The 19,771-nt window shown below is 56.7% G+C and overlaps 9 protein-coding genes across 9 annotated transcripts; 3 read left to right on the top strand and 6 right to left on the bottom strand.

The window, feature by feature from the left end:
* The first annotated feature begins 119 nt into the window (after nucleotides 1–119).
* On the top strand, nucleotides 120–1,616 carry LY79DRAFT_155615 (ribosomal RNA assembly protein KRR1). Its single transcript, XM_060551104.1, has 2 exons — nucleotides 120–590; nucleotides 684–1,616. The coding sequence occupies exons 1-2, from the start codon at nucleotides 337–339 to the stop codon at nucleotides 1,408–1,410; spliced, it is 981 nt and encodes a 326-aa protein (XP_060415585.1). The 5' UTR covers nucleotides 120–336; the 3' UTR covers nucleotides 1,411–1,616.
* A 262-nt stretch (nucleotides 1,617–1,878) lies between these two features.
* On the bottom strand, nucleotides 1,879–2,622 carry LY79DRAFT_668677 (uncharacterized protein; the record flags this gene model as incomplete). Its single annotated transcript, XM_060563557.1, has 1 exon — nucleotides 1,879–2,622. One exon carries the CDS (start codon nucleotides 2,620–2,622, stop codon nucleotides 1,879–1,881), a length of 744 nt encoding a protein of 247 aa, XP_060415584.1.
* A 730-nt stretch (nucleotides 2,623–3,352) lies between these two features.
* Nucleotides 3,353–4,500, bottom strand: LY79DRAFT_512764 (zinc-binding dehydrogenase; the record flags this gene model as incomplete). The annotated part of the gene is made up of 2 exons (XM_060554413.1): nucleotides 3,353–4,379; nucleotides 4,442–4,500. The coding sequence occupies 2 exons, from the start codon at nucleotides 4,498–4,500 to the stop codon at nucleotides 3,353–3,355; spliced, it is 1,086 nt and encodes a 361-aa protein (XP_060415583.1).
* A 455-nt stretch (nucleotides 4,501–4,955) lies between these two features.
* LY79DRAFT_589209 (metallo-beta-lactamase superfamily protein) lies at nucleotides 4,956–5,913 on the bottom strand (the record flags this gene model as incomplete). The annotated part of the gene is made up of 2 exons (XM_060561010.1): nucleotides 4,956–5,382; nucleotides 5,423–5,913. 2 exons carry the CDS (start codon nucleotides 5,911–5,913, stop codon nucleotides 4,956–4,958), a joined length of 918 nt encoding a protein of 305 aa, XP_060415582.1.
* A 1,232-nt stretch (nucleotides 5,914–7,145) lies between these two features.
* Nucleotides 7,146–8,208, top strand: LY79DRAFT_578677 (YeeE/YedE family protein; the record flags this gene model as incomplete). The annotated part of the gene is made up of 2 exons (XM_060559965.1): nucleotides 7,146–7,291; nucleotides 7,359–8,208. The coding sequence occupies 2 exons, from the start codon at nucleotides 7,146–7,148 to the stop codon at nucleotides 8,206–8,208; spliced, it is 996 nt and encodes a 331-aa protein (XP_060415581.1).
* A 577-nt stretch (nucleotides 8,209–8,785) lies between these two features.
* LY79DRAFT_668673 (endoribonuclease L-PSP) lies at nucleotides 8,786–9,255 on the bottom strand (the record flags this gene model as incomplete). The annotated part of the gene is made up of 2 exons (XM_060563556.1): nucleotides 8,786–9,074; nucleotides 9,152–9,255. 2 exons carry the CDS (start codon nucleotides 9,253–9,255, stop codon nucleotides 8,786–8,788), a joined length of 393 nt encoding a protein of 130 aa, XP_060415580.1.
* Nucleotides 9,256–10,305: 1,050 nt separating this feature from the next.
* Nucleotides 10,306–11,324, top strand: LY79DRAFT_668672 (uncharacterized protein; the record flags this gene model as incomplete). The annotated part of the gene is made up of 3 exons (XM_060563555.1): nucleotides 10,306–10,687; nucleotides 10,712–10,981; nucleotides 11,035–11,324. The coding sequence occupies 3 exons, from the start codon at nucleotides 10,306–10,308 to the stop codon at nucleotides 11,322–11,324; spliced, it is 942 nt and encodes a 313-aa protein (XP_060415579.1).
* Nucleotides 11,325–11,966: 642 nt separating this feature from the next.
* Nucleotides 11,967–15,103, bottom strand: LY79DRAFT_155523 (uncharacterized protein). Its single transcript, XM_060551102.1, has 3 exons — nucleotides 14,304–15,103; nucleotides 12,455–14,237; nucleotides 11,967–12,376 (listed from the first exon to the last, which is right to left on the bottom strand). Exons 1-3 carry the CDS (start codon nucleotides 14,956–14,958, stop codon nucleotides 12,331–12,333), a joined length of 2,484 nt encoding a protein of 827 aa, XP_060415578.1. The 5' UTR covers nucleotides 14,959–15,103; the 3' UTR covers nucleotides 11,967–12,330.
* A 542-nt stretch (nucleotides 15,104–15,645) lies between these two features.
* On the bottom strand, nucleotides 15,646–17,960 carry LY79DRAFT_512649 (LAS seventeen-binding protein; the record flags this gene model as incomplete). The annotated part of the gene is made up of 2 exons (XM_060554396.1): nucleotides 15,646–17,576; nucleotides 17,687–17,960. The coding sequence occupies 2 exons, from the start codon at nucleotides 17,958–17,960 to the stop codon at nucleotides 15,646–15,648; spliced, it is 2,205 nt and encodes a 734-aa protein (XP_060415577.1).
* Nucleotides 17,961–19,771: the final 1,811 nt, after the last annotated feature.

Genomic DNA, 19,771 nt, shown 5'->3' with positions numbered 1-19,771 from the left:
AGAGTCGCCAAAGCCGCTGGCTGCTAAAGGAGTTAGGTTACCTTGTACAGCGCGGCCGATGTCATCAGAAGGCTCAATTCCAAAGCCTATACACACTCACTTATTATACTATATGTGAGAACGCCGAAGAGCGACGATGAGGACAAGAATAACGATGAACTGGGGTCCTGGTATCAGGCCGGGTCGGGGAGCCCCACCCATATCGATAAGCTCCGAAAAAAAGATTCGACCAACAGCGCCACTACCTACACCACCAGGCTTCCTACACTTCTTTTTCCTTGGTAAACAGAGACGGCAGCCGATCCTGCGTCTTTCCAACACCCGACGACCGCCACAATGCCCTCCACATACAAGAAGGAAAAGCCGTGGGATACGGACGATATCGACAAGTGGAAGATCGACGCCTTCACCCCCGCCGACAACGCCGGCGGCACCTTTGCCGAAGAGTCGTCCTTTGCGATCGTCTTCCCCAAGTACCGCGAAGTCTACCTCAAGGAGGCATGGCCTCTCGTCACAAAGGCCCTCGAGAAGACGGGCATTGCCTGCTCGCTCGACTTGATTGAGGGCTCCATGACCGTCAAGACAACAAGGTGAGTCTCGGGATCCCCTCCTCATCGCCCATTCGACGCCCCGGGCCTCGTATCGTAGTAGTACTCGGTAGAAACTAATAGGCACTGCTACAGAAAAACGTTTGACCCCGCTGCCATCCTCAACGCCCGTGACCTCATCAAGCTCCTCGCTCGAAGCGTCCCCGCGCCCCAGGCGCTCAAGATCCTCGAAGACGGCGTCGCTTGCGACATCATCAAGATCCGCAACCTGGTGCGCAACAAGGAGCGCTACGTCAAGCGCCGGCAGCGTATTCTTGGTCCCAACGGCTCTACCCTCAAGGCCCTCGAGCTGCTCACCCAGACCTACATCCTCGTCCAGGGCAGCACGGTCTCTGTTATGGGGCCATTCAAGGGCCTGAAGGAGGTGCGCCGCGTCGTCGAGGACTGCATGGCCAACATCCACCCCATCTACCACATCAAGGAGCTCATGATCAAGCGCGAGCTCGCAAAGGACCCGGAACTCGCCAACGAGAGCTGGGACCGTTTCCTGCCCAACTTCAAGAAGAAGACGCTTAGCCAGAGACGCGTGCCCCTCAAGGTCACCGACAAGAGCAAGAAGGTCTACACCCCATTCCCGCCCGCTCCCGAGAAGAGCAAGGTCGACAAGCAGATCGAGACGGGCGAGTACTTCTTGGGCAAGGAGGCCAAGGCCAAGGCCGCCCAGGCCGAGCGAATGGAGCAGCAGAAGCAGAAGAAGGAGGAGAGGCTGCGCGAGAGGGAAAAGGAGTTTGTACCGCCCGAAGAGCTCGGCCACAAGAGAAAGAAGAGAAAGAAGAGCGACGGCGAAAACGACGACGAGTAAGGGGCGCGGGCCGGAGCGGTAGTGGTGCGAGACGACGTCGTGGAGGAGAGCGTGTGCGTGTGCGTGTTGTAGACTCGAGTAGGTGCCTCACGCATCTAGGCAGATGGGGGGTCGCCACGTACACAGGTGAAGTGTCGGCTCACCCAAGATACCCTTCCATTCATGAGAGTTCAGGAATCTTCTCGCATGTACACTGGCGATCTGCGGAAACTGCACCGCCCCGGAGGACTGTATATCATCAACAACAACAACAAAAAAAGCGAAGTTTCACGTTTTAATGGGAAACCTTTTCCAAGCCCTGGTGTGTAATAAATGCATTCGACTCTAGGGGTTCATTGGTATTGACTAGGCGGGCTAGGTAAACCACCCACCCAAACCCGCACATTCAGCTTCTGGCCGCCTTGCATGTGTTTCTTCAATCAAACCCATCTCCACCCATGGCGACGCTCAGGAGAGCAGTTCGCTTGCCTAAGTGGCCGAGCAGTTGAAGTAGCGGCGGTAGTAGTATCTTGGGGGGTGCCGGGTGCCCTCCTTCCCATGGGGATAGTAAATCTCCCAGCCGGCGTCCCAGCTGCTGTAGTAGTGGCCGGCGTAGGCCATGTGAGGCCATCGATCCGGATTAATAAAGAACAATGTGACGTACTTGAGCTTGGAGCAGATCTCTTGCCAGTCGTAATAGGCGGCGGGGACGTTCTCGCCGATCCATTCGCAAGTGTTGTCAAAGACCCAGCCGCGGTTGGGGCCTCTGTGGGGGACCAAGCGGTTCACCCAGAGGCCCAGCATGCACTCCCCGGTGTTCCTGATCGGAGTGCACCAGTCGGTCGGGTTCGGCGGGTCATAGTCGTCGTCCCAGTTCTTACCACATGCTGCCCTTTTCGAGAGTGATGCGTTCTTGTGGTAATCTCTGTCGATGCCGGCGCTCTCGACGAGCTCGTCCCAGAGGTCGTTTTCGACGGGGATGATCTTGTGGCCGTGCTTGCGGGCTTCCTCCTCAGTGATGTTGAAGGGGTTGTCATGGGGGAAGGTCTTGGGTTCGAGGTGGGAACCGATGGAACGCTTGGGTTTGGCGGGCAGGTTGAGTATACGGGGTTCCACGGGGAGTGTAGTGCCGTGCTTGACGTTGACGATGCCTCCAGTGGCAGCTACGAGGTCAACGCGCGTGAGAAGCGTCAAGGCAGCCGCCGAGAGGATGGCCACTCCCTTGTGCCACATTGTTGGAGATTGTCTCGGTGAAGACATCGGCCACAAGGCGTTCTCTGGGGAGGTTGATCTTGCAAGGGCTCGTTATCAGGGCGATATCGATGGGTGAGGCTGTGGGAGGAACTCCTTTTATGGGTAGAATAAAAGGTAGTAGAGGTGATGTTGACAGGGAATTGTGAGCTTTGGGCAAGCGCCACGACAGCATAGACGACATGAGCCAGGCAGTATGATCGAAATGAAGCAACGGCCCAGGTCAGGCTGTCTAGTCGTGTGTGTATTATAGTCACTTAAATCCCACGAGGTTTACCGCTACGACGGGATGAACCGGGACATACGAAGAGGTGGAGATAGAGAACAGTAACGAAAACGCCTGGGCAACAAAGAGATATCTTACCCCTGCGGTCACTCGACGCAATATACATGTATGTATTTTCCTTTTAGTTGTCTACAAACAGCCACATAGCTTGGTCGTGCTAGGTCAGGGAGCAGGATGACTCAAGAAAATGGTCATACGGAATGAAGAAACTCGTTTCCATTCTCACCTCGGTGTTGCCCCATCCCCTCAGTGGCCAGAAGAGCCGGTGAAATAGCCTTGGCGCCCGTTTTCCCAGGAAGCCAAGAACCCAGCATCGCAAAAAGACAACGTTACCTGCAGGTGTTCTTTATTCACATTGAAACATGTTACACGGCTCCCTATCACTGTAGCCGAGTCATCGGTTACTACATCAAGCAGCCCCGCTCCTCACAACTTGGGAGAAGTCCGAGTCTCCCCAAACTCGATGACGAGTTTGCCAAACTGCTTGCCGGCCTCCATGTCCTTGAAGAGCCCCTCAATGCCCTTCAGATTTGTCAACCCATTGACAGTGCGGCTGACGACCGGCCTGATCTTCTTGTCCCTCACAAAGGCGACCATGTCTCTAAACTCCTCCCGCGACCCCATGCTCGTTCCCTTGAGGTCGACGTTCTTGAGCACCGCCTGCATCAGCCAGTCCATCTGCGGCGACACCGTCATGCCGTACTGGCTGATGACACCGCCGGGCCTGAGCAGCTTGACCGCCTTGGCGACGATATCGCCGCCGGCACCATCGATCACGGCGTCGAGGTACGGCCGCGAGTCGGGCAGCTGAGCCTGGAGGTTCTTTTCCCATCCGTCCTTCTTGTAGTTCGCACCCCCGGCGGCGCCGAGCTTCTTGGCCTTCTCGATCTTGGCTTCGTCGCCCGACGTCACGTAGACATTGCAGCCAAACGCGACTGCAAACTGCAGAGCCTGGAGCGCCGCGCCGCCGCCGATGCCGGTGACAAGAATGTTCCTGCCCTTCTCGGCGTTCCCGCTCTTGGTCACCAACGCGCGCCATGCAGTCAGTCCGACGAGGGGAAGGGCCGCGCCCTCGGCGGGCGTGAGATGCTCCGGGGCTAGCTCAACCTCGGCCTCGGGAAGAGCGAGGTAGTCTTGCGCGGTACCGTCGGGATATGTCTTCGTGGCCCCAATGACACTGAACTTGCGTATGTCTTCGGGCCCGTCGGGGCTGGAAGCCCAGCCGCGGCATGGCGTGATGAGGACGGCCTTGTTCAGGAGGTCCTTGTTCGCGTCCTTGCCAACCTCGACGACAATACCGTAGCCGTCGGCGAGAAATGGATGGTCGAATGAGATGCCCGGGTAGAGGTGACGCCGGATGAAGAGGTCGCGGTGATTGAGGGCCGCGGCGGTCAGCCGGACCAGGACGTCTTTTGGACCCGGTGATGGCTTAGAGACTTCATTGATTTGGAGGCTGATAGTTATAAGCCCCCTCCGAACTTGTCTTCAGCAATCAGGAACGGGGTTTCGACTCACGGGTAGTAAACTTTGCCGGGTTTCCCCTCAATCTGCTTGACGGTGATGGAATGAGGCATCGTTTCAGCGCTTATATATCTGCTATCTCGAGGACTGCATATGTGAGTCAAGCAAGCTGTTGAAGATCGGCACAAACAAGGAAATCCACCAGATCTTAGAAAACCAAGAGTTAGGCACCCAGCTAAAGATCAATAATATGGAAAGCTACGCCGATGCCGACGGAGGCCGCATAATCGTGTGGGGAAGGAACTACCCCCCCGGCTCCTCCAGTCCATCATCCTCCACACAGCCGGGGACCGGGCCCCGCATTCCATGACGATGGCGGGGCTCGGAACCTCGGCACATTCGCATATGTCACAGTAGCTTCGCCAAAACATCAAAAGCGTTACCACTCCAGCGGCAGCAAACCCGTGGCCAATATCGGCCTTTGGGCTCGTTCCTGGACGTCTTTCAATACATTCCACCAACACTGACCTGCCACACTCTAGTGAACCGAACGCATCTCAATTCTCTCTCACCAAGTCACTCCCTGCATCCTGATGGTAGGTGCATGCAGCAGATGATCCCCATGCTTGTTCGGCTTGGGCATACTACCTGCCCTTATATTGACCTGCAGCGCCCAGTGCATCAGCCTGGGCTCGCCGAGCCCAGAATCGCGCTCCTCGCGCCACTTGACAAACTCGGCCTCTGTCACGTTCCGGGCGAGGTGCTTGTTTTCGGTCCTTTGCCTGGCAACGTTCGTCGCCGCTAGAGGGCCACGGCCGGCTGGCGGGTAGTCGTGTCCGGTCCACATCTTTGTGTCTTCCGGCATGTTCAGCAGCCGCCGCGTCGTTGCGAACATGTCTCGGGCGCTGCCTCCCGGGAAGTCGCAGCGTGCGGAGCCGACGTCGTGGTTGAAGAGGGAGTCGCCTACGAACACGTTTGCTGTTGCGGGTTCAGCCCTTTTTTCTTGAAGCAGGTCTTGTAAACCTTGCGAAATACTTGCATCCGATCATGTATCCCATGTGATCTGGGGTATGGCCCGGCAGGTGGAGAGCTCTGGCCTCGAGGTCTCCGATTCCAAAGACCTCGTCGTCGTCGAGCAACCGGTCAAAGGCGTTGACGTATTCATCCTTTGCAATCCCGTATCTCTCACCAAACCTCGCCTGAACGATTCCTACGCGTCTGCCTATGCAGATGTCTGGAGCAACGCCGTTCTGCGCATCTCGCAGCCGGGACTGCAGATACTTGGAAGCCGTCAGGTGGTCGGCGTGGATGTGCGTCTCAAGAATACCGACCACGTTATAACACTTCTCTCGAAGGACATCAAGAAGGCCTTCGGCCGTCTTGGTGGAGACGGCGCTCTTCGCCGGGTCAAAATCGAGAACAGAGTCAATGATCACGGCGGCTTGGGTGGAGGGATCCGCGACGATGTACTGCCACGTGCCTGTCACCGGCTCAAAGAAGTCGTGGATGATAGGTTCCTGTGCCATATTGGATGTTATGAATGGTCCAGCGAGCAATTGACTGTTCTTGTAAGATGGAGATACGATTGTTCGCGTGCTTTTTATACTAATCTGCAGGTTACCGGTCAATCCGGACAAGGGAATCGTATAGCCAGCATTCCGCAGCATCTCATAGAGACCACGCCGTCGGCGATGTCATAAGCCGGCAAATATGCGGCAGTCCGGTCACAGAGAAAGTCCCTGAGAGGCCCAGCAGTAACATGCAATCTCTCCAAGACGAGGCATCCTGGCAAAGTAGCCCCCAGTCCCCGGCGACGCCCGTGCACCCCGACCGTCCACACACCCGAGGTCGGCGACCGTCTGTTGTCGAGTGTCGCCGTCCTCCCCACGGTCTTCGGGGACTACATCCCTGGGATATCATATATTGGAGGCATGCCACTATGGGAACCGTGGGTCCTTCCATGGCCCCATGCTCTCTGGTTTATTGGTGCGAAGGTTGCAAAACGCCGAACTCACAAACGAGATCATGCACCACCCATGCTGCTTGCACAGTTTAGCCATGTCTTTCTTCATCTGCCGTGTGGCCCACTTTCACGCGGGCGATTCTAGAGACGACTTCCAACGCTCGCTCGCTATCATTACCACCAAACTTTTATAGTTTTCTACGTATCGTTTTCTGGACCGTGTCCGCGCCACGTCGTTGATGAGCTCAGAGAAGGCGTCATGGCGCCCGGAAGAAGAACAAGTGAACGCCACCTTCCGTGCGCCCCAACATGCTAAACCGCCTTCAAAGAACCAAGCCAACTTGCCTTAGGGCTATGGCTCGGGCATGATACAGATGCGGACGATCTGCAGCAAACGGAGGGTGCGTCTTTGCAGGGGTTTCCGCAGTTACTCAATGGTCTAGTTTTGGACTATGGGGACAAGTGACTGCCGCCCCGCTGCTAGAGCCACTTTACCATCTCTCGTTACGCCCCCTCCTGCTTGATTCACTAAGCAACGGAAATTGGTCAAGTCCGACATCTTGTCCTTTATCAGACCGCTGTCTTCGGGATTTCTAATCCGGAAGGCCGTATGACTTATAAGTTCATGCGAGACACACGCACGTTTGACGACTAACCTGGATTATCTCTCTTCTCGTCGCCGATGTGCGGAAACCCGTACAAATAACTCACAGTCGAGTTCGAGGGCCACATCCGTTCGTCCCAGAAACTACACAATCATTTCACATCCGAACATTTCGATTTGTGACCAAAATCATGGCAACAACCGTCCTATCCGGCGCCGCATTTGGTGCCTCGCTTGTGGCGGCGGGCGTCTACCAGCCCTCCGTCATTATTGCCCAGCTCAAGCTCGAGGACTGGCACATGGTCCAGGCCTTCGTCACAGCTATCGCCAGCAGCACGTACGTCGCGGCAGCCAACCCCCCCCCTCCGCCCTCGAAAGCCTCGTGACTAACACCGCTTTCCCAGCTTCGTTATCTATACTCTCGACAACGTGGGTTACGTCCGCCCCAAACCCCGCAGCCCCTCGCGTCTGGGCCTCTTCTCCCAGTACGACGGCAACATCCTCGGCGGGGCAATGCTCGGCGCCGGCATGGCCCTCTCGGGCTCCTGCCCGGGCACCGTCCTCGCCCAGATCGCCGTCGGTACCAGATCCGGCATCTACGCCCTGGCCGGGGCCGCCTTCGCCGGCATCGCCTGGACGGGCTCCCTGCAGAGGCTCATCACGAACAACGCCGGTGCCGCGGAGCCCGAAGACTCAAAACTCGCCGTCCACGAGCTCGTAGGCGTCAGCAGGGCCGCCGCGTTCGTCGAGCTCGAGGCTCTCTACGCCAGCGTCATATACGCATGCTTGACGTACGCCCCTGCCAGCCCTCGTGCCGTCGTCGTGCCAGTTGTTGGCGGTGCCCTGATTGGCCTCGCGCAGCTCTTCTCTCTGCTCACCCGCAAGTCGATGCTTGGAGTATCGACGTCGTACGATGAGATTGGGCGATATTTCTGGTGGGCCGTCCGTGGCGGTCGGGAGGAGGGAAAGCCCGCGTCGTATAGCAGCATCCTCTTCTCTGCGGGCTTGGTCGCCGGCGCGTGGATCCTCGCCAAGGCGTGCCCCGAACTCGCGTCCGGCGCTGCTGAATCGGTCGTCTCTCCTTCGCTGGCCGCCGCGGGTGGATTCCTTATTGGGCTGGGCTCCAGGATCGCGGGGGGCTGCACGTCTGGACACGGACTCAGCGGCGTCGCGGTGTTCTCGACGGCCAGCTTCGTCACCGCCATGTCAATGTTTGGTGCCGGGGGCTTGGTTGCCCCGTTCGTTTACCAGTGAGATGGGATGTTTGGCACTGCATAGCGCTGGCGTGCACGGCGCAGTCGGAAGACCTCATCGTTCCGAATACCCAAGAGAGACCTGATGACATGGCTTCTCCTTGGAGGGGCATGGTCTCTGCCATTGATTGATCGATTGTTGGCTCTCATGCCGCCGAACCTATTACTCTGACGAGAGAGGTCACGCAAAGCCCACACGAATTGGAGCTGCTTCTTTGGGGAACACTAAAACAGTGGCTGCATTTTAGAGGTTGTGAGGATGGTCGAACAGATGCCGACTGACAAGTGATTGGCTTCGCCACAAACGTGCTTCGTTGGAAAGAGCCGACACCGCGGAGTCTTGTCCGAAAGACAGCCATTGTGTACAGAGTACATACTTGGAGCCCCTACGGTCAATGAGCGGTATGATCTGAGGAATGAAGACAGAACGAAGACATCTTGGCAATGCATCTAGACTATAAATATTTTTTCTTCTTCATTTCCTCTTCCGGTGCTCGGGCATGGGCCAGCGGAGTAGTTCGGGATTACCCATTTCCCTGACACCCTCCTCCACCACGACCTACACCCAGCAAAGGTTCTTACTGGTTAGGGCTCGCCTTCTTGGCCGTAACTTCGATCTCAATCTTCATGGCCTCCTCCATTAATCCGGCCTGGACCATGGTGGCCGCTGGCCTCACGTCGCCGAAGTACTTTTGCAGTACGGGCCATGTCTCCTGGAAGTCTCTGCGGTCCGGGAGGATGTAGCGCACGCGGACGACGTCCTTGATCTGAGCGCCGGCCTCGGCGAGCGCGGCGGCGATGTTCTGCATCGTCTGCTCCGCCTGTTCGGCGACGTCGGGGGAGATGACGCCGGTTTGGTAATTGTAACTGTTCGGATAACGTCGCTTTAGGAGGCAAAGCCACACGAGTCGAGTTGACAGGCAAAAGCGCAGAGAGAGACAGACCCTGTGGTACCCGACACAAAGATGAGATCGTCCGACACTACGGCGCGGGAGTAGCCGATTTGTGCCTCGAAGGCGGACCCTGAGCTGATGTTTCGCCTGGTCATGATGGGCCGAAGGAAGGGTAAAGTGTAATGCGCCGATAAAAAAGGGTTGGTTTGCTGGCTCTGGTTACTTGCAGCAAGACTCAAGACAAATGGAAGAAAGAAAGGAGTTGAAGCAAGGTTATGGGTGGAGTCATTCTAAGGTTGACTCACTCGCGTCCGCCCGAGGAAAGCCAATCAAAACCCCGATGCTGGACCTCAGAATACCATTTTAGGACAGTAGTACCGAACAAACCCTGGAACCGTGTCTCGGTCGCCTCCTTTTTCTTAGTGAGGATACTCAAGATGTGGAAAGCTTCAATGCCGACAGATACAATCGGCATCGTTGTGCGAGACGTTTCCCCTTTTACTACGCGTAAAAGGTTGACGGGGGCGGAGTTACTACTCGATATACCGGCTGGGTGTTTTGGGCTTTCTTGAGTCCGTGACAGAGGGTATATACTGGCAAGAAAGAGGTCGCGCATTAAGACCGATCGCGAGCAACAGGTCTGAGACACGTCGACGGGGCCGAGATGATGTATCAATGGGATGCATTTATACCGGACTTCAATAAGCTCAGTAAGACTACTCAATGGAGAAATATTGGCGCAAGTGCGCCCACCACGAAGCTAACCGAGCAGACCTTCGACTTCGACCAATGTGAAGTCTGGGACCACTGGCACTTCCCTTCTGAGTGTCCTTGATCAGGCCTGGGAGTCCTTGTCCCTTCCTTAGTAGAGTGTACGTGCTGCTATACTGGATCCTGCCCCAGGTCAAGTGACCCTTTCCATGCTTGTCTCCCGATGAAGAGCGCAACTGCCGTGGTGGAAGGCCACTGTACTTTTAGAAAAACACTCGAGTATATGCAGAGAAGGTGCGATATCAAGGGGCTGCGACTTCGCCCAACTTTCCTCCACTACACATCTCAACCTCCTGAATAACAACTCAACCCCTTTCTTGTTGTTTTCGAACAGAGTTTGAATAAGGTCTCGTCGCCAACGATCAAACGCCGAGTAGACCCCAACCCAACCCAAGCCAAGCCCCCGCAACATGCCCAGCCTTCCACCTTCAGGGATGTCTGCTCCGTCCTCCTCCTCCGGCTATGCTCCAGATGGCCCCGAGGAGGAGGATTCGAGCCAGATCGTCTCGACGACCCAGAGAAAGCCCAGGTTCCTACAGTACCCGCCGGACGTGCCGCGTATGACCCGGCTCGGTCCTTGCACTTTCGGCGTGAACACTGGACCTGTGGCTGATAATGCTGATCTGACCAAGCTCACACTCCCCATGCTTGAGGAGCAGCTTGGCTTGCGAGATATCCCCGATGGTGGCAAGAAAAAGGATCTGATCGAGCGACTGAGAAACTGGAAGACTTGCAAGCCTGAGATCGTCGCTGGCAGAGAGGCACCCGATCGCCAAGTCTTCGGTCCCATCTCTCAGAATAGGAGCGTCACAGGAAGTATGCGCTTCTAGGTCAGGCCAGATGAGAAGGATTACCTCAGCGCTGCCAAGAAAGCCATGGAGGAGTCGATGTACATCATCAAGCAGCAGGACAACTATGACGGCTCGCCAGGATTGACTGTCGGCGTTCATTCTGGATCGGGCTCAGACAATTACCAGGTCACTATTGGGAACAAGACTTTCTGCAACTGCTCGAGCATTGTGCGTGAGAGCCAGAGTATCTGTAAGCCACAGTCACTGATTGACCTCTACCAGACGTACCGACCCAAGAGCAACTGCAAGCACATCATTTGTGAGTACACCCCGCCCTCTTGCATCACCTTCAACCTCACTGAAAAGCGGTAGACGTCCTGGCACATATTCTCCGTGCCCCTGCCGAGCTTCTCCCGCAGAGGACCCTCTTCACCGAGGAGCTCATGAAGCTCCTTGACCGCGCGCCCAAGGTACGCTTCACTGCGGCCGAGGTCAGCACCGACCCCTCCATGTCGGATGGCGTTCCAAAGTCCAAGGACGGCAAGTGCTGCCCGGTCTGTTTCAAGGACATTGGCGAAGCGCAGACTGCTTGCTGCGGAAAGTGCGGCAACCATACCCACTCTTCCTGCTTCGATATATATGCGCGGGAGCTCAGCGGCTAGGGCGTCGACTGTGCCGTTTGTCAGGGTGCATGGTCGCCCGCGGCCGTCTAGGAAGGATCCGATATAGGTGAGGCCTGCAAGGGGCGGCGCCACAAGAGCGATATTCTGAAAAGGGGCAACGGACAAGACCGAGAGAACGAAGATGTTTTGACTGGCGGAGAGAGAGAGAGATATGGGGAGAGGAAGTGTTCTAGAGTTTGACGGCGCATCTGCTGCACGATATATCTGCATAAGCGAAAGCATGGCTCTTTGTGTCTCGCGTTCTCGCCTAGACGGCATAGTTAAATGAAGACCAAATGTTTCGTACCTATTCACCACGTCAATCGCCTAGACTCGCTCTCGTCACGGCTGGGTCCTGATTCAGAAGGATTCTATACCTGTCCTTGTGGGAGTATCATACAGTAAAGTAAGTTTGCCGAACTCGTCACCCACTCAGTCCTAAACAAGTGTCGACGCACCTCTCTCTCTCTCTCTCTCTGTCTCTGTCTCTCTCGTATGTCTTCTCTACTTTCTCTCCTTCCTCCCTTTGTGTCTCTGTCGGGAGGTGACAAAAACTTGGATTACCAAACCTCTCTCTCTCTCTCTCTCTCTCTTCTTCATTAGAGAGAACAAGCAGAAGAGAGGGGGGCGGGTCCATAAACAACAAAACCAACATAAAAATAGTCCCTTCCCCCCCTTCACCCTCTTCGCGCCTCACACTCCGAGGGTTTTTTGATGTGTCCGTAAAACTCCAGAACGCGGTGATGAAAAAAAAAAAAAACCAAACCTAAACAAACAGGAAACAGCCGTAATCCTCCGACGCGGATGAGGCGCTCATAAGACGGGGCCATGGCGAGCTGCTGGTGGTGGTGGCCCGGAAAAAATGCAAGCACCAACCCTCCCAAATGCGTCAAGTCAAGTTCCCCTCACCCTCCCCCGAAACACGCCTTACCCATGCCTGTCGCCGTCGCTTTGCTTGCCAAAGGGGGAAGGGGGTGTGAGGATTTCTCGCTGGCTGGTGAGGCGGCTATTTGAGCATGGAGTGAGTGCGGATGCCCTTAGGACCGAGCTCGCTACAAGGTCATGACTGGTTAGCAAACGAAACTCTGGGGAGCCACGGATTGAAAGAAAAGGGGAAAAGGGGGGCTCACTTGTAGTCGACTCTGCTCAGACTGGCCTGGCGCTGGGCCTCGAGGCCGGCCATGTCGAGGTTGTGCTGGCAGAAGGCGATGCGAGCGGCGACCTGGGCCCCGAGGAACATGGCCTCCTCGAAGCCGTTCTTGTTCCACTCGCTCAAATAGGTCGGCAAAGTGGCCAGCTTGATGCTCGTGGGTGTCTGGCTGTGGAAGTGGTGGCCGGAGTGGCTGCCGACGGCATCGGCGCCTCCCGAGGGGCCGGGGGTGCCCTGGTTCTGTGCCGAGGCCGTCGTAGCGGCTTGAAGGAGGGGGTTGACGCCGGAGGAGCCCCCGACGGCGGCGTTGACCGGGAGCTGAAGCGGGACGCCCGTGAAGGAGCCCGTGGGGGTCTGCGCGCCGGTGCCGGTGGGCGTGGCCATGTTGGAGGGCAGCTCCGATGTGAACATGGTGGCCGTGCTGGGGGAGATGAGGTGGCGGGCTATGAGGGTCTGGAGGATGTTGTCCTTGAGGCCGCGCAGGCGCGAGCCGTTGCCGACGAAGACGAGGTTATCCCAACATGCGGGGCGCATGTACATGTCTTCGATGCCCTGAACTGTGCGGTAGATGGTGGTCACGATGCGGTCGATCTCGCCGCGGTCGGCGAAGGTGAAGCGTTCGGGGCCAACCTCAATGTCGCGGCGAACGCGCTTGGCCTGCAACTGAGGAGATTGGGGCGCGCCGTTGGCGGTAGTGGTGCTGGCGGCGGCCTGAGCAGTCGTTCCGTTCGTCTCCGGAGCTGCAGAAGGGAATGTGGAGTCTGTGGGTGCTGCGGGGGCCGACGTCTCTGCAGGCTTGACCTCACTGTCGGTGGGCGCGGGAGCGGCGTCATCAGCGGGCTTAGGGCCGTCCGTCATCTCCACGTCCTTGGGTTCGACCGCGCTGCCGGACCCCTCCTTTTTGGGCTCTTCCTTGTCCTCGGGCTTGGCCTCCTCGGGCTTGGGAAGCTGAACCTCCTCCATGACAACCTCTTCCAAGTGGAATATGTTGTGGGTCCGCTTCGAGTTGGGCAAGCGGACCTGCTTCGCAGTCTCGACCTCCTGCCCAGCCTTGGCCTTTCTGCCGCCCTTCTGCTTCTCCTTCTCCTTCTTGGCGAGGAACTCACGCGCGTTTCCGGTTGTGACGATGGCGGCAACATCGAGGACGCCCTCGTCCGCCACCTTCTCCTCTAGCTCTTCCTCGATGCTGCTGGGTAGGCCAGAGCGCGCAGCGGGTTCGTGGGCGGCGGCGACTGCATCGGGGATGGGTGCGACGGCGGCGATGCCGGCCGTCTGGTCCGTCGGGAGCTCCATGAGGTCCGGGCTGGTGGGCACATAGGGCAGGACCTCGCAGATGTGGCTCTTCTTCAGCTGCTCCGCCATGTCGTACGTGAAGTCCTTGTCCTTGAGCTTCTCGAGAAGCTTGCGCGTGAACATCTCTCCGCCGGAGATGAAGCGCTCCGGGTTCGGCGCGCCAAGTTCGCCATGATTTACCACACGACCCTCGTGTATGCAGGTGACGTCGACCTTCTCGTAGCCAATGTCCACCACCGTGAGGGCGGGCCACTTCAGGCCGTACTGGGTAGCGATGCCACTGTGGATCATGCAGAGGGCGGGCGTCCGGGTCTTCTCGAAAATGTAGCGCGCAAGGGTCTCGATGTCAGGGCGGCACCATTGAGGCGAAGCCATGAGCATGATCGGGGTGTTGTGGTACGTGGTCGTGAGCATGCTGTGGACGTGGTCGAGGAAGGCAAGGAAGGCCTCCATATTGACAATGCGACCGCCTTGAGACGAGACATCAATTAGCACACCAGACGTCCAGGAACACGACGGCAATCACTCGATCGTACCTTGAAGCGGGTAGACGGCGCCCTCGGTCGAGTCCGTGTCCTCCACCCACTCGTACTCGTCCTCATCGACCCGCGGGCCATCGATGGCGAGCGCGCCGTTGGCATTGGGCTTCTTGCGCTTGAATGTATGGAAGGGCCGCCACTCATCCGTCTCGGCGTCCTTGAACATGCGCGTTGGAATGCGGTGGATGGGCGGGGTCAGCTCGCCGCATCCCAGCTGGGCCATGGTCGTCTGGCTGCCGGGACAGATGATGAGGACCTGGTCCTCGCGGAACTTGCCCGTTTGGGTCGACATGTTGCCGGCGCGCGCAGCTTTCTGAGCGCCGCTGGAAGTCTTCTTGGAGTCGATACACACGGGAGCGCCTTGGTTCCCTGGAGTCGCGGCGCCACCTTTTTGGGGAGGAGATTTCTTGGATTTTCTTGGGGTCTTCTTCTTGGGCGTAACTGGGGCAGATGGCGGGCAGGATCGCGGTCTGAGTCTGGTCGCGTAAGAATTGGAGTCGCAGCTGGCAGCTGGGGTGGCACTGCCCATGCCAAAGTTGGCCATTCCCAGAGGCTGCCATATGGTCCGTGCATCCATGTTCGCATCATCCTTTCTCCGAGCCTTGCAGTGATTGCAGGCACAATCCACCTTCATGAGCTTGCAGGCCTTCATGATGGGAAGGAATTGTGCGGTGATGCCGAAAGGCAATGTGAAGATGGTTTGGAAGAATCTCTGGAGTTGCAAGGCAGTAGTCAAAGGTGGAAACCAAATCAAAGAAACGGGGCAGGCTGCTTAAGCCGCGTGCTGTGCGGCTTGTCATCAAGTTGGTCGAACCGGGTTGAGGTCATTCGGGTTTGTTCTCAATGATTGATCATTATCTTTAAGCAATACATAGATGGCCAAGCTATCCTTGCTAGGTCACCTCGGAGACTGAGAGTCGCCCCTCATAGTCCAGCTCCACGATGTCGTTGCAGCATGGAATCTGCCTCGACCGGTGTCCTAGTTTCTATACAATAGTATTGCCCCGTCCGCCAGCAAGTGCGCCCCCTGATCCTTTGGTACGACCCGTAACTGATATTCATGTGGTATGCCCCCCCCCCTGTGCCAGCCATTTTGGTCCCGTACATCCGTAAACGCCTTTTGCCCGTCATAAAATTGGTCGTTATTTGCAGTGGTTGCTCGGTATCCTCAGCGAGGATCAATCATGGAAGCCGTCAAACGCCTGGTACACGTCTCAAAAGAGAGGAATAGGACTGAAAACTGTGTCCAAATGGTGCTATGCCGCCTGTTCTGCTCAAAAAGAAAGACGGCAGGGAAAAAGACAAATAAGAAAAATGAAGGAAAAATAAGATGATGGTATCATGCGACATCAACTGCTTTCGGGGCGGTATGCTGCCTCGACTCAATGCTGGAGACTTCCTTCAACGGACTGCCGAGAGGGGTGAGGAAATCTCCATCATCTGGGAAGGCTCCAGGTGCAAAAGGCGTCGCTTGTTCTGACTCGTGAGCGGTTGCTGTCTCGGAAACAGGCACATCTGCCTGCTGCGTCTTCTCGCCGAGTGTGAAGTTGGTCTTCTCCAACTCCTCATCGTCGGACAGATCGGGTGCCGTCTCCGTGATCGATGGGATCCTGTCCGAGCCGCTCCGAGTGGAGGATGAGTCGATGGACTGTCTGGGCGAAGGGGCGAAAGAGGACTGAAGAGGGCTTTGAAGATGACTGACGTCCCCAATGTCACTCTTGCTGGCGCGAGAGCTCCTCATTGGGCTTTTCGCGGGAAGGGGTGGGGGGATCCTCTTGGGGATGGTCACCAGCGCGCCCTTGGCGTGGATAGGGGCGGCCATGACGGCTGTGCGCGCGGCGGGTTGCGCGGCGGCAATCTCGAAGATGACGGGTTCTTCGTCGTCGTCGTCGTCGTCATCGTCGTCCTCGTCGTCAACTTCATCGTCATCCTCATCGTCGGCGTCGCCGTCTTGCTGCTCGTTCTGGGACTCTATGTAGTTGTCATCGTGGGTGGTGATTACGCTAGCATCGTCCTTGGTGTAAACGCTGGAGGCCATGGTGGTCGCATCGTCAATGGTGCTCACGTCGGCTCGCAGATGATCGTCGCGGTCTGCCATGACGGTTCCTTCTATGGAGTTTCTCCCGCTGATCTGCCTCAGAGGAGTGAAGTCAATCTTGGTGTAGTCCACCTCTTCCGGCTCCTTGAGAACGGGAAGACTGCTGACAGAGGCACCGTCTTCGCTCTGGTTCTGGCTTTGACTCGGCGACGTGGCTGGCGTGTCGTTCGTGTTTGTTTGCGTCCATGCCTCGGACATTTTAGTACGGCTCGTCTTGATTGACATGAGACTGCCTCGGTTGCTCCTGGTCGTGAACGTCTCACTGCTCTGGCGGAATCTTGAAAAGGCCGGGCTCGAGGGGGCAGGGTGGAACTCGAACTGATTGCTCGTAGGCCGAAGGCGTGTACCGGCCTCCCTGATCTCCAAGCCCGCCATTTCTAAAGCGAGAACGCCAAACGGATCGGGATCATCTGCTAGAGGAATGCCGAAGGGAGTCTTGGGCGATACCGGCGAGGTTCTTGGTGTCTCGATGACTGCGTCGCCAGGTGCCGGTAGCGCCGACAGCTTCTTCAGAATGGCCTGGTCGGCGTCGACCCTTCCCTCGGCTTCCTTGATGACCTCGAATAGTGGGCGTGTTTCCTCCACGTGCCTCGGCACGTTTCCTGCGGCAATGTCCATGGCCGACAAGCTGGTACCGTAGAATCTCTCGTTCTCGTTTGCTCGCTCGGTCAGGATGCAGCCGTTCAAGTTGACGTTCTGGGTTTGTCCTCTCGCCTTCATGTAGGTGAGAACGGTGTTGTCGAGGTCCTTCCACCTACCGTCGACTTCTGTTGATTCCAGTGCCACCAATGGTCCGGTGGTGAGACCGATGTCCTCTCCCAGGGTAACGGTCGGTTTAGTTATTAGTGATTCGAGAGCAGCGATGTTGTTGATTACCAGGACACAGTCGTAAATATCTACGCCCATAATAAAACTTAGTGAAGGCGTATGCAGGAGAATGCCCGAGGGTGGTGACCAGGTGCCGTCGGCTTTGCGGGCGATGAGAATGCCGGAGCCGCCCGATCCTGTCATCCACAGACCAGATCGCATACATGTGAAGATGGCAATGCCGGCGGCATCCTGTATTATGCGAGGAGGTATCTTTTTAAAAATGCGAGCAGGGTTTTTTGGTTCGGGATTGGCGTCAGCGTCCATGTTCGGCAGATTATCCAGCGGTGCCAGAAAGCCGTCGGCTAGACAAGTGGAGGAGCGGGTGTTAGTGGCAATGTACGACGAGGCAAGACATGGCATGCTAATCCAGCAACGACGCAGAGAAACAAAATCAGGTTCGAGGGTAGCCTACAGCAAAAGGACTTCAATATGCGAGCAGAGCGATCGCATTCAGCATCGAGGGTGGCGGGCCAGAAAGCCTCGCGGCCAACACGCGAGGTAGCCGAGGCGAGGGCGGCGGTGGTGAGGGGCGGCGCAGTAGGCTTGTTAGACCAGCGGAAGACCTTCTCGAGAGGGGATCTAATGCCGTTTGCGGTGGCGATGCTGGCTCGGCCGTTGCTCGTCGTGCTGGCGTTACTTCTCCTCCTGGCGTCCCAGGAGGGGAGAAAGCTGGAAACCCGTTGCATAGTTTGTGACGGAGGATTGTGGGCGTTGGCGGCAGTGATGTCTTGTCCCCGTTCGCGGATGAGGAGGGGAGTACGAACGCAGCGACATGCGTCGACGAGTACGCGGTGTAGCTCATTCACAAGCACCAAGAAACGGCTGCTTTCACTCTAGTTTCCCGCCGGTATGGGAAGGCCGGTATGGGAAGAAGATGAAGAGTCATGAAAAAGAAGAAGATGGGAGAAACTGGGGGACGAATTGGACTTTGTTGAATATACTCAGACCAGGTCCACAAGATCGACTGAGCATCCTCCACCTTACGAGAGATGCGGGCGGAGCAGTAAGTAGCTTTACCAAGGTGCAGACAATTTGTTGCAGCAGCGGGCTCACGGTTCACCACCCATAATGCAGCGCAGCGGAACGCAGTAAGAGACCTGCAGGAAGGGGGAAGTGGAGGGGGGGGGGGGGGGGGGTTGCAGCACCTGCTAGTGGTGTGGGTGTTGAGGTTTGGGGGGGCGTGTGACTCGTGAGAGTGCAGCAAGGGAGAGAGACTTGGAAGACATTGGGAGAGAGAGAAAAGGCCTGAGAGCACTTAACAGACGGTACGTATGACACTACTCGTCCATGTGGTTGGTTGGTTGGTGACGTGGGCGGGCGACGAGGATGACCATTAGAGCGATGATCCCTGTCGCGCTGGCCGTCGACGGCGCTGGATCAGAGCCCAGATGAACCAAGACCGGGTTCCAGCAGTACGATGTACATCGTAGTGTGCATTGAACCTAGACGTTCCAACACTCACGAGAGAAGCGGCACCAGGCCACTAGACCAGACCAAGACGAGACCCGGCCCAAGACCTTCAGGCCTAGAGTAGGCTTGTGATCAGTTCGACTCCGAGGCTCGATGCCGGTCAGGGTTCCCAAACGAACGCCTGGCGGAGGCGAGAAGCAGGTGAACGAACGACCGTCAGGGGACCTAGAGGATAACGGGACGATGACGGGTTGGGAGAGATGAACGGTCGATTCACCAAAGTTCTGCTTAACTTGATGAGGGGTATTTGAATCGGGCAAGGCGGTGATGTCAACTGAACTAATCATGTGAGCGCCTGCCGAGCAAACCAAAAACCATTGACTTTGGGGCTCCCTTCCACTTCCAGGTTTTGCAAGGCACCAAGGTACATCGTACTGTACCTACTGTGGGGGCCAAACTTTTGGCTGGGGGGTTTTCGTAGCCTGACAACCCGACTGACTGACTGACTGACTGACAGCCCGACAACCGGACGGGGCCTTTTTTTTCCCCCCGTGCCGAACGGCACATGTGCATCTACCCACAGGTAGGGAGTGGGTGCACACCAGGTACAGCGGACTCCCTGGGTAGCTTCTTGTGCTTGTTTCTCGTGCTTGTTTCTCGGTGCAGCACACGTCGACGTTTGACTCGTTCAAGCATGGTAGCTAGTGCCATCCCCGTAACTGCATTAGGACTAGGCCATCAGACTATCCAGGCCTGACAGCAAAGTGCGTGCATACCGATGATGACTAGACTGACTTAGGTACTTGATACTTGATGCTTGACAAATTGCCGTACTTTAGGTTTTCGTACGATTAGTCCTCCCACTTACAAATGCTGGCTGGTGCGTGGATATGCGGCAAGGTACGCAGAGGTTACGCCATAAACACGAAGAACCAATTCTCTCACTTCGTCTCAGAAGCCAACCTATGCTCGGATGAACATCCCATCTCTCTTTCCTCTGTCCTTCTCTCTCTTTCACTTTTTTTTTTTCTCTTGCCAAAGTGCCTCAGTTGGTTACGCAGATCGGGATCGGAAAGATAGTTCAAAA

The sequence above is a fragment of the Colletotrichum navitas genome (genome assembly GCF_030913465.1).
Source record: "Colletotrichum navitas strain CBS 125086 chromosome Unknown LY79scaffold_20, whole genome shotgun sequence".
Lineage (NCBI taxonomy): Eukaryota > Fungi > Ascomycota > Sordariomycetes > Glomerellales > Glomerellaceae > Colletotrichum > Colletotrichum navitas.
This window is presented reverse-complemented; position numbering and strand designations above follow the sequence as displayed.